We start from the raw sequence: 13195 nt of genomic DNA, 5'->3' as shown, positions 1-13195 counted from the left end.
ACAAAGATTCTATATTTTCTTCTCTTTTTTTCCCCGCCCTCTGCTGTTTGCGTCACGATACATTTTTTATTAAATCGAATCGATTTTAATCGATTTACGATAAATCGTTACATTCCTACCCAATACCCATGGTATTGAACCGTATTAGTATTTTTCATCACAGGTATTCAATAGAAACATGCCACTGCCTTGTTTTAAGTGCCAATGTTCCATGCATGTGTGTGTGATTGCATGTGTTTGGTGTTGCAGTTAACGTTAGCTGGAGGCCAGCGGAGGACAGAGGTGTTCATTCACTCACTGGAGCTGGGTCACACTGCAGGAACACGAGCCGTCAAGGCCATGGGTAACTGTTTCTTTCTCTTTCATGCTCATACTCATGCATGCATGCATGCACGCACACGCACACGCACACACACACACACACACACACACACACACACACACACACACACACACACACACACACACACACACACACACACACACTAATTATTATTAATTAATCTTTCTGGGATACAGTATTTCCCTCGTCAAATAGTTCAGCTTCAGTTCAGTTTAGCGGGCATGGACCTGTCCCACACCTATTTTCGCCGGTGCCTTACCCAGTATCCCTAAACTTCTTTGCCATTTTTTTCTATATTTAAAAACATTTTCAAATAGTTCAAATTGCCAATCTACAAGCTCACAATGAGTCGTTGTAGATCGGCTTGTTGAACTATTCGGAAAAAAATAGTAAAAAATGGCAAAGAAGTATAGGGATAATGGGTAAGGCACCAGCGAAAATAGGGCCCCAAATCTGTTTTCCTTAATTCTTATGTAAAGCACTTTGTAACTATTTGACCCACACTTCCTTGAAGTATCGTGATGTTGCATGAATCAGTTTGGAAGTTACATGCCTCTAATGAGAAGCCATGCCCACTGCCAAGTGTCTCTTTGGCATATTGGTGTGTAAAATGCATCCATGGATCTGGATCATTAAATGCATGTCTGTGTTTTTCCCTCTGTAAAGGTGCTGCTGGTAAGAGGTTTGGTATTGATGGAGACCGGGAAGCAGTGCCTCTGAAGCTGGATGTGGTGTACAATAGGGTAGGAAGCTCTTTAATCTTATAGGATCTATATAAAAACATTTCATAACGCGATGTTCTCTTCTTTCTTACACTTTTGGAATCTAGAGTAAGCGAAATTGTACGAAAATTCTATGTTAACACTTATTATTATTGCTGTATCTATAAATGCATTGTTTATTTTTACAACTTTGTAACTTTTGGTATTTGATCACAACCGGTGTTGGTCAAGCCTTATTATAATAAATATCAATATTAGCTTGTGTTGTGAACTGAGAATCATTACTACTGTATGACTGCTCCTTCCCAGCTGCACTATGCTACTATAAAACAAATTATAATAACAAATAATAATATTATTCCGTCTCTCTTTTAGTTGGTGATTAGTGGGAGAAGTCAGTGGAAAAGAGAAACCAAAGTCTGCACTTCCGTAAACTTGATGAAGGCCTGTAAAAACCCAGAGAAGCTAGGTACACTACCAATATCTACTCACTACTGGCTTTATTTAAATCATCAACATAGTTAACTATAATGGATCAAAGACCATTTTCCTCTCATATTGGCCAATGTTATAAACAAATGTAAATATGCAACAGCATTTTATGTTATGGTGGGATCTGGAAATTACACAGGAATGTTTTCATTTTCTGCCATTTGTTAATTTGAAAGTATGAAAATGGACCTGTGAATTAATACTGAAGATTTGACTGTGCAAATTTCTCCTGCTAGACCCAAAGATGGAATGCCTGCAACTCACAATGACAGAGGTCCTGAAGAGACAAAATGGGAAATCCAAGAAGGGTTACAATCAGGTGAGCCAGATTTCTATGATGTCTCTGGTGTCTCTGTGTCACTGTGTCTCTTTGTGTCTCTGTGTCTTTGTGTGTCTGTGTCTATGTCTCTTTTTGTGTCTCTAGAAGGTCAATTTATGCTTTGTGCAACAAGTGGCGACCAATGAATGAGTCACATGACAGTGGGGTCGAAATGAAAGCATTGATGCGGTAGACCTTCGCAGACAGTTCCGTGTGCCTGTGGAAAAATGAAAGGTCTTCATAAAATGATGTACAATCTGATTGGTTGGGACGACACTGTAAACTCCGTCACCACAGAGATGCCCAAGATTACATTCAGTTCCTTTTTTTGTGTGGCAACACTGTGGCGAGTCGCAGACGAAACTCAGAACGCCAAATCGTGAAATGCATAAACTGGCCTTATGTTTCTGTGTCTCTTTATGTCTCGATGTCACTGTGTCTGATGTATGTGTCTCTAATGTCTATTTATGTACCTGATGTCTCTTTGTGTCTCTTTATGTCTCTGTGTGTGATGTCTGTGTTTATGCTATCTGTGTCTCTGTGTCTGCTTGTGTCTCTGTGTGTCTTAATATCTCTGTGTCTGTTTATGTCTCTTTAAGTCTCTGATGTCTGTGTCTCTTTAAGTCTCTGATGTCTCTGTGACTAATTATGTCTCTATATCTCTGTGATAAGCCCGATTCAGTTGCTGGACGACATTGCACATCTTTTTGTCTCTGTCTCGTTATGTCTCTGTGTTTCTGATGTCTGTATGTCTCTGTGGGAAGCAGGCAACTGCATGGTGCGTTCATAACGAACTAGCAACACCATAGTCTACGTATAGAAAAACAGTACACTAAAGGGGTGTTTGATATGATCTCAGCATAAATTCCACATCGTCTCTCATACTGTGGGAATGTTCCTGAGGTTCCTCAAGATAACAATATGATCTAAAAAGCTACAATGTCTTGTATGTTTTTGTATATTCGATTTGTACTAGTTATTCTCTTATACCTGCATAGAGGCATTGATTACAGTTCAATTTCTCACTGGTACCCAAATGAAAATGAACATTGAACAAAACCTTGAGTCCTCAACATCTAAATCAGCTGAGTCGAGTTTAAGATGACAGTAATGAGTGAAATAGCGATGGAGGAATAGAAGCAACGGAGGCAATATAGCATTTTGCACTACAGGACAACATCCATTTAGTGACTTATATTTTCCTCTACAGCAGCTGAGTGTGACTGAGGTGAAGGTGGACAAGGTGCAGGTCAGTGGGACTGACAACACAACCTTCGCTGTCTGTCTGGACCAGGATGAGAAGAAAATCCTACAGTGTGTTGCCAGGTATGGAGGCAAGACAAACATTAAACCCATTAAGACCTGAGGCCGATTCTACAAATGTCTTCTAAATCATAACAGTTTTCTGAAAAACGTATGTTGCTATATCAGTGGTGCTCAAACCCGCTATGTATAGGCATGGATATACAGTGATAGACACGCCAGATAGACAGATAGGTAGATACAAACTATACGCACCACAACACTGAAAAGCATTGTTACTAATGAACCCCCTCCATCCCATACAGATGTGAGATCTCTGTGTGTTACAAACCTGATGATTCCACAGACTGGAGGCGTGGACAATCCCATTCCCCACAAATCCGGCCTCTACAGCACACCTTCTGCTCTCTCCTCTGCCTGCCTATAGCCACCTTCAGTGGGGCCTTGCCCTGAGACTCTTCTATTTTCTTCTTTTTTGTGGAAGCAAACCATTTTTTTCTTTAAATAAAGGAGATGTGCCTTTCTTTATATATTCTTAATCTATGGATCCATACTATGCATGGACTTGTGGCGGAGAATCCCTGCTTGACTACAGTAATGTTTTTTCAATGACCCCAGGTCCCATACTGAATTTCTGTGATTTGGGTCCTCAAAACAGACAGTGACTCTGCTCTTATCTATTGATCTGTTGGACACTGAGAATAAGGGGTACCCAACACAGAAGGACCAAGAAGAATGTTTACATCTGTGGAGAGACTTCTGAAACTGTGTCTCTTTTGGGGGTGAAAGGGACCATACATCAATTAAGAAACATAACCATGACATGATTATGAATGACAATGATCAGAGATGTGTAAATAATGTAATATATAAAATTGTCTACTGTCTATTGTGAAATGAAATCAACTTGAAATCCCCTTTATATATTTTGGTCAATTTTACTGATAAGGGCTATGTTGTTGTCTGACTATGCTGAAATTATCATTTTGACCAGTAGGGGTCTCTGCTGGCATTCCGTAGCATTCGTTGAGAGATTTTATGGGTTAATTTAGTAAATAATCGTTTGTGAAACAGCTGACAGCTTTGACTATATTTTGTCAGGGCACAATTATAGCGCCAAACCTTTGCCTTTAATCATCATAGTTGATAAATTGCGAATTTATCATCACAATATTACACTTTAACAGAAAATCTGCAAATTATTCGTTGAATACTGACTGGTGCTTGTGTAAAGTAAGATAAATATTTCATGTTCTGTTCAAGTTCTTTGTTAAAATATCAGATTATATATTACTATCATGTTAAATTAGACAATAACTGCAGCTCAATTATGATCAACGTGATGATCAGTCCAGCCCATGTGTTATTTTTGAAGGTTTGATATTATTACTGTGGCTGTTAGCAAGCAGAGCGCTGAACTCCACTAATGTTATTCAAGGTGCTTTTTATTTTATTAAAATCTGCAGCATGCAGTCTCAGGAACACTTCCAATCCATACATTTCAAAATAAAGCCAATTATTTTAAATGTGTTAAAGGTGTCATTTATTCATTTTTTACTACAGAAATTGCCAACATTTTTGAACGACAAATCCGTAATAAGATACATTATTTTCAAAAAGTATTTTAGGGGAATACATGAACAATCGCCCCAAAACACGCTCACCCTGGGTCTAATCTGGCGACATCGGAACGGTCGCCACAGGTATTCCTATAACCTCACTCAGTAAAAACTATTCCTAAACGTAACCTCAGTAAAACTATTCCAAAACCAAACCTTCAGTAAAACTATGCCTAACCCTAACCGTATTTCTAACCTTGTCTTATCCAAATACAAGAATAGGCCTACAACAAGAACCGCTGGGGGCCGAAAGAAATAGGGGCGAGTGTGTTTTGGGGCGAGCTTTCCGGTTACCTCTTAGGGCATTGGTTCTCAAAGTGGGGTCCGGGGACCCCCAGGGGTCCTTGAGGGAGTTCCAGGGGGTCCCCAGCTAAATGATGGATAGTTAGGAACCAAATGGACCCTTATTGGTCTGTAACTCTGAGAGTGTACAAATGGAACCAAATGCACCCTAACGGGTCCATTTGGTTCCATTTGTACACTCTCAGAGTTAAATTAACATTGATTTTACAATATAAATTGGGGTCCCAGAGATAGACATGCCATTAAATGGGGGTCCGTAGCCCTAATGCATGTCAAACTGGGGGTCCTTGGAATTAAAATGGTTGAGAATCACTGCTAGAGCCGTAAAGATCATCTCTTATTATGGGGGTCCCTAGCATATCTTTTCAAATGGGGGTCCGCGGGAAAATAAGTGTCAATTTGGGGGTCCTTGACATGAAAAAGTTTGAGAACCACTGTTTTAGGGCAGTTCTACATTTTTTACTTTTATTTTGAAGGTAACAGGAACAACTGTGAATATTATTCACCGTTGTGTTGACAGGGCTTACAGTCTGGCGTGCAGACCTGTCAGTGTCAGTTGTGTTCATAGATAGACTGTAGGTTTACTGTCAGACTCAACTCTGTCACTGTATCGTCTTGAAATAATGAACCACACCTGCGCGCTTGACATGGCCACTGAGATTGATTGACTGGCAGCCAGGTTACAGGTAAGTGTGTCGGAATTAATATGATTGCAAATCGTTATCGTTATTTTCTTTTCTTTTTTTTTTTACAATTAACTGTAGGCTACTTTGTTCATAATTTAGACTATAACTCTCGAATGATTTCATCGAAATAGAGAAGACACAATATTGCAAATTGTAGTGTGAATGTGGGTGGACATGCGTTCCAAACAGATAGGCTGCTATTCCCAGTGGTGGAAAAGGTACTCGCATGTTTTAAGTAAAAGTGTCAATACTGCAATGTAGAAGTCGCCATGCATTGTGAGCTTGTAGATTGGCTTTTGCCGAAAATGTATAGGGGCTGATTCTAGTGGTTAATGTATGTTTTGTAATAATAATTTCAAAATCTACAAAGTAACAAACGTAACTAAAGTTTTCAAATAATTGTAGTGGAGTAAACGTACAATATTTGCCTCTGAGGTGTAGTGGAGTAAAGGTATACTGCAAATTGGAAATACAGTAAAGTACCTAAAAATTGTAAGTTAAGTGTAGGCTACAGTACTTGAGTAAATGTACTTATAGTTACTTTACACCACTGCACTAGTGTGAATGTGGGCTATGCGTTCCATAAACAGATCAGGCTGCATGGTATTCCTAACGGCTCTCACTTGAGCCATGAACTCTTGGCTCTCAAATAATATCAGCCTAGTCCGCATGACTATAAGCAATGATTCCTACAGAGGGGTTTTACATGGATGTTGTTTTTCTTCCTTGACTCATGTTGTCTTTATGTAAACTTTACACGGAATAACAATCTTAACAATCTTATCAGAAGTTGTGAGTCGCTCACCACGCGCAGCGCTCTGTGATGTGGTGGTTGAAATACTATCTGACTTGAGCCATATACAGTTATTTATATAGGTAGTGGTGTAAGTACATTTACTCAAGTACTGTACTTGAGTACAATTTTGAGGTATTTTTACTTTACTGGAGTAGGCTATTTCCTATTACAAAAACATACATTAACCACTTCAACCCTATATTTCGGCCATTTAAATATAGCAGATCTACAATCTTACAAAAGATTTTTATACATTTTAAAACGTGTGAAATGGGACAATGAGTAGTTTCTGCTTTTGTTACTCTAAGGACATTTTCATACCAATACTTTTGTACTTTTACTCAAGTAAATTTTGAATTCCGGACTGTATTGTGCTTAAATAAAACATTTGAGTACTTTTTCCACCACTGTATATAGGCTGCAGTAGCCTTCTTTCATTTGATACTTTGACTAAACGCTTCTTCTGTTTTTAAATGAACTTTGTACTTTTATTTATTTATGTATGCATTTATTTATTAATTCAGGCTACTGTGCTCAGTCAGAACTATAAGAAGCTTTCAAACCATCCTATCATGATGACTCTTGCAACACAACACACCCCGAGAGACGGAAGAGACAGGGAAGAGGGAACTGTAGTTTATTTTTTCCCCCTTGGGAGGGATAGGCCTAAATAATAACAATAAGTTGATAACAATGCCTGATCTGTGATGTTACTGAAGCCCTGCCTCTGTGTTGTGTCTCTGTGCAGTCTAAAAGCACAGCTGTATTTCCTGAAACTTCCCTGTTTTAGATCAGGGCTTCCTGGTGCCACTTAAGGGTTTGGTGAACGCAGTGTTGTCTAGCCTCCTTGTGTTTTTGCCTGTCTCCAAATTGACACCCACACCTTTACTCTCTACTAGAGCAGGGGTCTTCTTCAACAGGGGGTCCGGGACCCCTAGGGGGCCGACTCCTCAGAGTTACTACAGGGAGGGCTGCCAAATCGTAGTGTAATAGGAACTTTGCCCCCCTTTTTTTTACATGAACCACTTGAACCCTATAGCATCCCTATTCTGAGGAGAACATTAGCCAAAAATAGCAGATCTACAAGCGAGACGTTGTGAGCTTGAAGATCGGCTATTTTCGGCGAAGAGGTTTGGTGTAGAAGGAAAGAAGCAGACCAAGTACAGAGCCAAAGGTCAGGTTTACTTTAGGTATTGAGGGTTTAAGTGTTAAATGTCTGAATATACATAAATCCAACAAATATTAATAAAGATACATTTGTGTAAAACAAACAAAAACATTAATTTGCACAACACTGCTGTCAAACAAGTCTATGAAACTATGAAATCTATGAAAATGTAAGGCGCTTCATGTAGATCTGAAAGGTTTAAGGACGCAGTAACAATACAAAGGGCCCACAGTCTGCTAAAGGAATCATTAACTTAAAAGTCTAATCTGTGCCATTGTAGGCTGGGTGACCCTAAGGCATTTAAGCATTAAGAATCTTTGTTTCATTGTAGCCTACATCAATGGGTCAAAGATGAAAGTCAGTCCAGAGGAGGTCAGCTTAGACTGGGTGGAAGAAACTGGTGCTACAATGGTGTATTGAGGTCTTTAGTTTGATTTACTCACGCTGTACGTCTTGACTTTAATGTTTACGTTGTTTGTGCTATCCAAGCGGATAAGCCTAGGTCACACACGGTATATATTTGACACGTGAAATTCATGGACAACAGCCATGGGGAAAGAGGGGAATTTCATGCTGTTAGATGAAATAAAACACAGTTTGCCTCAAGCCTGTGTTGACACAAAGCCTGTCTGTCTGTCTCAGCTATTGCTTTAGGCATTTAACCTCAACCAGATCCCCAGGGGTCTATATTTGGTCCCCTCCTTTCTTCCCATGTACACCAAATCTCTTCTCCGAAAATAGCTGATTAACACATTGTTGCAGTTGTGAAAGGTGTGAGAGTTGTGAGCTTATAGATCTGCTATTTTTGGCGAATACCTATTTTTGAAAGGTTTGTCTATTATGAAGGCTTAGTTTCACCAGTCAGACTGGCACAGGGGATGTTGTTGAAGTAGTTCAAGGAAGGCTGCCACACCTTGCTTGTATATTGGGCACAGTCACAGTCTGTATTTGCGTCAGAAGCGGTGTAGCCAACGCTTTCTGAGGTATCTAATGTGGTAGTTTCCCATGTTTTGCGGGTTGTGGTGGGCAGTGCTGGGGGCTTTTTTGCTGTATATTTCATTTGACTTCTATTGGTGTGGTTCGCTTACTGAAAGAAAACTAAAAGCGAAATGTCTGCCAAGAAGTGGGGTCAACCACAGCGTTTCTTTCCTGGCTGTTGGTTGATGTCCAGTCACAGTTCACCAATGTTGAACTCCATGTTTCAGACGTGTTGAAAAAATGTTGTTAGTTCACCCCCAAAATGACTTTTTTTCTATCGATAAGTCACCCCGTGGACTGGAGACTCCTTTTTTTTGGGGTGAACTATCCCTTTAACTAACATTAAGATAGGTAGACTTTTAAGTAGTCACTTCTCAGATGGCTAAACGATGGACCAGATATATTAACATTTTATAACCTTGAGACATACTGTATCCCTCCTGATATTCTGGTTGAGATGAATCCTCCAGGTGGGGCTTATGGGAAGGAGTTTGTGAGTAAAGTATTTTTGAGTAAAGTCTCAGACTTTTAATAAAATAATGCCTCATTGGATTGTCAAATTCAAAGAATGCAATTCCCTTCATTATAAAAGTCAGTAATAAATGTCAGTGTCCCTTCTGGAACCATAGAGGGAATGGTGAATCTAACAGTTTATTTCCAAAATGTCTCCTAAACTGTAACCATATCCTAAGGGAGCAATTGACCACAGTATTATTCATGTGGTGTCTTCTATTAAGTGGCAGAGTAGCTCACAACATAACCTTTATTTGGTTCTCAGAGATCAAATTGAGGGGCATGGGCCCTCCTTTAGCAGAGTCTACAATACAGTAAAACGTATTGACTGTAAACACAGTGCTGTGCAGTGTACAATAATCACAAACATTACAATAACAAATTAGTTAAATTAGACAAGAACGTAAAAAGCCATGTGTGTTATCAACTGGTAAAACTTCATTGGACATGGGACTGTTCTGCAATGCTAATTAATTGCATTTGGGCAACAGAGCTGTTTACTTCCAGAAAAGTTCATTCCTTCATGGAAAAACCTTGGCTAAAAGCTGTATATAGGAGCCTTGACGTCTTGTACTGTAGCATGTAAGATGCAGACAGCCACAGTCTTTTTCTTAAATTGCACTCAAGTAGGACGCCACACTTTATTTCCTTGTGAGGATTGTAAAAATAAATGGCCACTCTCCTTGGCGTGGTCGTGTGCCTCGACTCCCCGGGAAGCTGTCTCCACTGTGGCTGAGACAAGTGCCAAGTGTGTGTGTGTGTGTGTATTGGTGGGTGTGCATGTGATTGTGTTTGTGCGTAGTGTGTACCCGGTGCGTTACATCCATGTGACGCATTGGGCACATCCTGTGCTTGTGGCAGTTGGATCACGCAGCGATCCCGTTCTGGATGTTTACTCCTACGTTACCGTCACCACATCATTATGCCCACACAGTAGCTAAATTAGGTCTGGAGTGTGGTCAGATGGACGCTTTCAGAAAGAATCCTGGCTGGCATCAAGTCTATGTCTGGAAAACAATGTTTGTTTTTCCACACACATCGGTTGTAGAATGTCCCAAGTTCACTTGGTCAGAGAAAGTGTGGCCGACATCATGCAGTAATTATCTGTCTCTTCACCAACTGTCTACGTTGTAGCCTACAACGTAGACAGTTGGTGAATAGACAGATAATTATATTGTCTATTCAATGGCTAGCATTACAGTTTATAGCAGACTTGGTCCAGCGGAATAACCTGAGACATAAAACTGTCCCTTCTTCCAACATGACACATAATTTTGTACAGTTTAGAGAAAAACAAACCTACTAATCAAATCATGGCAAGAAAAAGTATTTTTTTCTAATAGCATACAATTGGGAAGCCCTCTTTACAACCTAACAGGGTCAACAACTACAGTTGTATCTATGGTAACAGCACAATCAGAGTTATCTAGAACAGCCCCCCTTCCCCATCAATAAGAATGCTTTGTCTAGTATATATTGCAAACAATATAATTACTGTTTCATAATGCTTGGATAAATACTGTAAAACTGTGTCTCTTCAGTAGGCTAATGAAAGTTTTAGTTATTTTATGCTGATCCCCATTGCTGTTACTGTGCCATTAATATTCCTGGGGTCCACACAGATAAAAACACTGGTAGTGAACAATCAACAACCCACTCCCACCCCACCTCAGAACATGAAACAACTATGGTCAATATTAATATTGTTGACCATAGTTTAAGGATGCTTGATATTAGTAGGGTTAGGGTTATCACTGTTGATTGCATAACTTACTCTCCAGTGTCTCACAAGAAGCCTCTTTTACAGTTTTTTAGCCTCAACTCAAATGGCTATTTCAGGCCATCTATCCTTTCATCGGTCTGTCTGTCCAGCCGTCCATTTACCACTTTGGTCTCAAACAACATAGCTTGAAAACTACAGTCTGGGTTGTCATTGAAGTTTCTGTGCACTTTCATGATGTCCATGTTGGCCTATTGGCCTTTCCTTCAACATTAAGCCAAACTTCAACATTAAGCCAAAATTTCAAAATGTAATCAGTTTTAGAAGAAGGCCGATGCACACATCAGAGGTTGGTCTAAAAGAATCTAAGAAAAATGTCTCGCACACTGTCTGGAACTTGCAAAAAAGATGTCTGTCCTGATGAAGGTCAAACGACCGAAACGTCAACTTAATAAAAAGCATCCTTTTTGCAAGTTCCAGACTGTGTGCGGGACCTTTTCCTTTGATTTGTTATCAGAGATCCCCTTCTGAAAATGTAATCAATGAATTGCCATGAAACTCACTGAGCGTATTCATTCTCCTTGAGGGATGGCCCCTATACTGATCATTGGACTTCCTTCTAACGCCACCCCATAGGCCTCAGTTTCCAAATGCAGACACTATCTCAAAATCAAATGAGCAGATTGCGATGACAATTAATGTGTTCGGCAAGGCTGAATCATACTGATTTTGGCCTTTCCTCTAACACCACTTGCACAGAACACAGGTTATACCCAAAAAAAAACGTAATTATTTGAGTGACCCCATGGTGTTTCCTATAGCGCCACAGTTGGCCAGTTTCCAGTTGGGTTTAAGGAGCAGCAAGCTGGGCTTTTAGACTAGGGGCAGGGCCGTATCTTCCCCCTTCCGCAGGATGGCGCTAAGTAAGTGGCACCGCAATTATCATTGCTATTTTCCAACCAACGTGTTTCATTCACACCCAGCGCCCACGCTGTATAAAAATGCCAAATGATCGACCACAAAAACGTGAATTGTTTTTGTGCTCAAGCAGCAGAGAAACTATTTTAAATTACAAACTATAAATAAAGTTCGACTAACCGTAAAGAGAGACAGGGAGAGAAAAAAAGATGCATTTATTTCAGTTTGTAGCCTGCCTAGTAACCTGCCTACATTTTATTGCTGATTATGATCAAATATCCAACCTTGTCATGTAAGAATGTAGTGAATCCATAGCCTCCTGAGTCCTGGCATTCTTTCCTTGTCTCTGTTGTGACAGTAAGGTCATCGTAGTCAACATCCATCTGGGGTTCCGAGTGGGCACGGGGCACACTGCATGCATATCTGTGATGTTTTAATATGCAGTTTTAAAAATAACCTGACTAAGATGAGCATGTGAATCTTAAGTTGATGTGTCAAATGTCACAGATGTATCTCTTGGACATGAGCCTTTTACTAGCTACCGTGATTCTGACCACAGCAACATGGACACTGCATTTTTGGTCTTTCCATGTGATGTTTTGGTGAGCAGAGCTTTTGTTTCCCCCACATCTCCTGACATCATTATATTACATTATTATTATCACATAATGTTTTCCCTAGCATTCATTTTGGGTTATTGACTACAATAAGTAACTATATTTCTGATTTCATCATGGTGCTTACTGCTTATCTCTAAGATAGACCGACAGCTTGGCTGTTCAATGATTATTTCCAAGAAAAGTTACAAGACAGCAAACCAGTCTCTCCTCCACCTTCAAACAATGACATGGCATGGCATGTCTTGCATTAGTCTCCTGACTTACTGAACAGTTGTTTCTTGACTATCTAAAGCTCAGGATGATCTTTTTTTTATCAGTGCTAAACCATATTGCAGGACAGCTTTCTCCATTACACTACACCTTACTACAGAACCGCAGTACAGCTCTTAAACTTTGTCATCTTGCTCCAACCACCCTGATTGTTGAGTATTCCCAAATGAAGCCGAGAGGTCACATCCTCACTTGACCCCTCCCATAACCACCCGACCCAATTCACACCATTAAAGACCCCCCAGAGAGCCTGCATGCCCGGCTTCCACTTCCTACCTCCCTGCCAGCCTCACACACATGCACACAACAGCACGTAGTACACACACACACACACACACACACACACACACACACACACACACACACACACACACACACACACACACACACACACACACACACACACACAAACCATCTCGAGTGACTAACATGCGCCATCAGGAGAACCTGGCTCTCCTACCACTT

At 40.2% G+C, this 13195-nt stretch overlaps 2 protein-coding genes across 4 annotated transcripts in view; both read left to right on the top strand.

Moving 5' to 3' along the window:
• Positions 1–4623, top strand: part of pik3r5 (phosphoinositide-3-kinase, regulatory subunit 5) — a 30189-nt gene extending 25566 nt beyond the window's left edge. Inside the window, exons 13-18 of the mRNA XM_084083527.1 lie at positions 250–343; positions 1010–1086; positions 1441–1534; positions 1794–1876; positions 3087–3202; positions 3445–4623. Of these exons, the coding sequence (XP_083939653.1) occupies positions 250–343; positions 1010–1086; positions 1441–1534; positions 1794–1876; positions 3087–3202; positions 3445–3592 (612 nt within the window). The 3' untranslated portion in view covers positions 3593–4623. The remainder of the gene's footprint in view (positions 1–249; positions 344–1009; positions 1087–1440; positions 1535–1793; positions 1877–3086; positions 3203–3444) is intronic.
• A 993-nt stretch (positions 4624–5616) lies between these two features.
• Positions 5617–13195, top strand: part of pik3r6 (phosphoinositide-3-kinase regulatory subunit 6) — a 32046-nt gene continuing 24467 nt past the window's right edge. For 2 of the 3 annotated variants that reach the window (XM_084047234.1, XM_084047230.1), the window contains exon 1: positions 5637–5747. The gene's annotated coding sequence lies outside the window, so the exon portion shown is untranslated. Of the gene's footprint in view, positions 5748–13195 lie in introns of all 3 variants that reach the window. The other variant, XM_084047232.1, reaches the window with a different exon arrangement.

This window comes from Gymnoscopelus microlampas (genome assembly GCF_963454915.1).
Source record: "Gymnoscopelus microlampas genome assembly, chromosome: 2".
Taxonomy (NCBI): Eukaryota; Metazoa; Chordata; class Actinopteri; order Myctophiformes; family Myctophidae; genus Gymnoscopelus; species Gymnoscopelus microlampas.
Note: the sequence above shows the minus strand (reverse complement) of the source record. Positions and strands in the feature narration are given on the sequence as shown.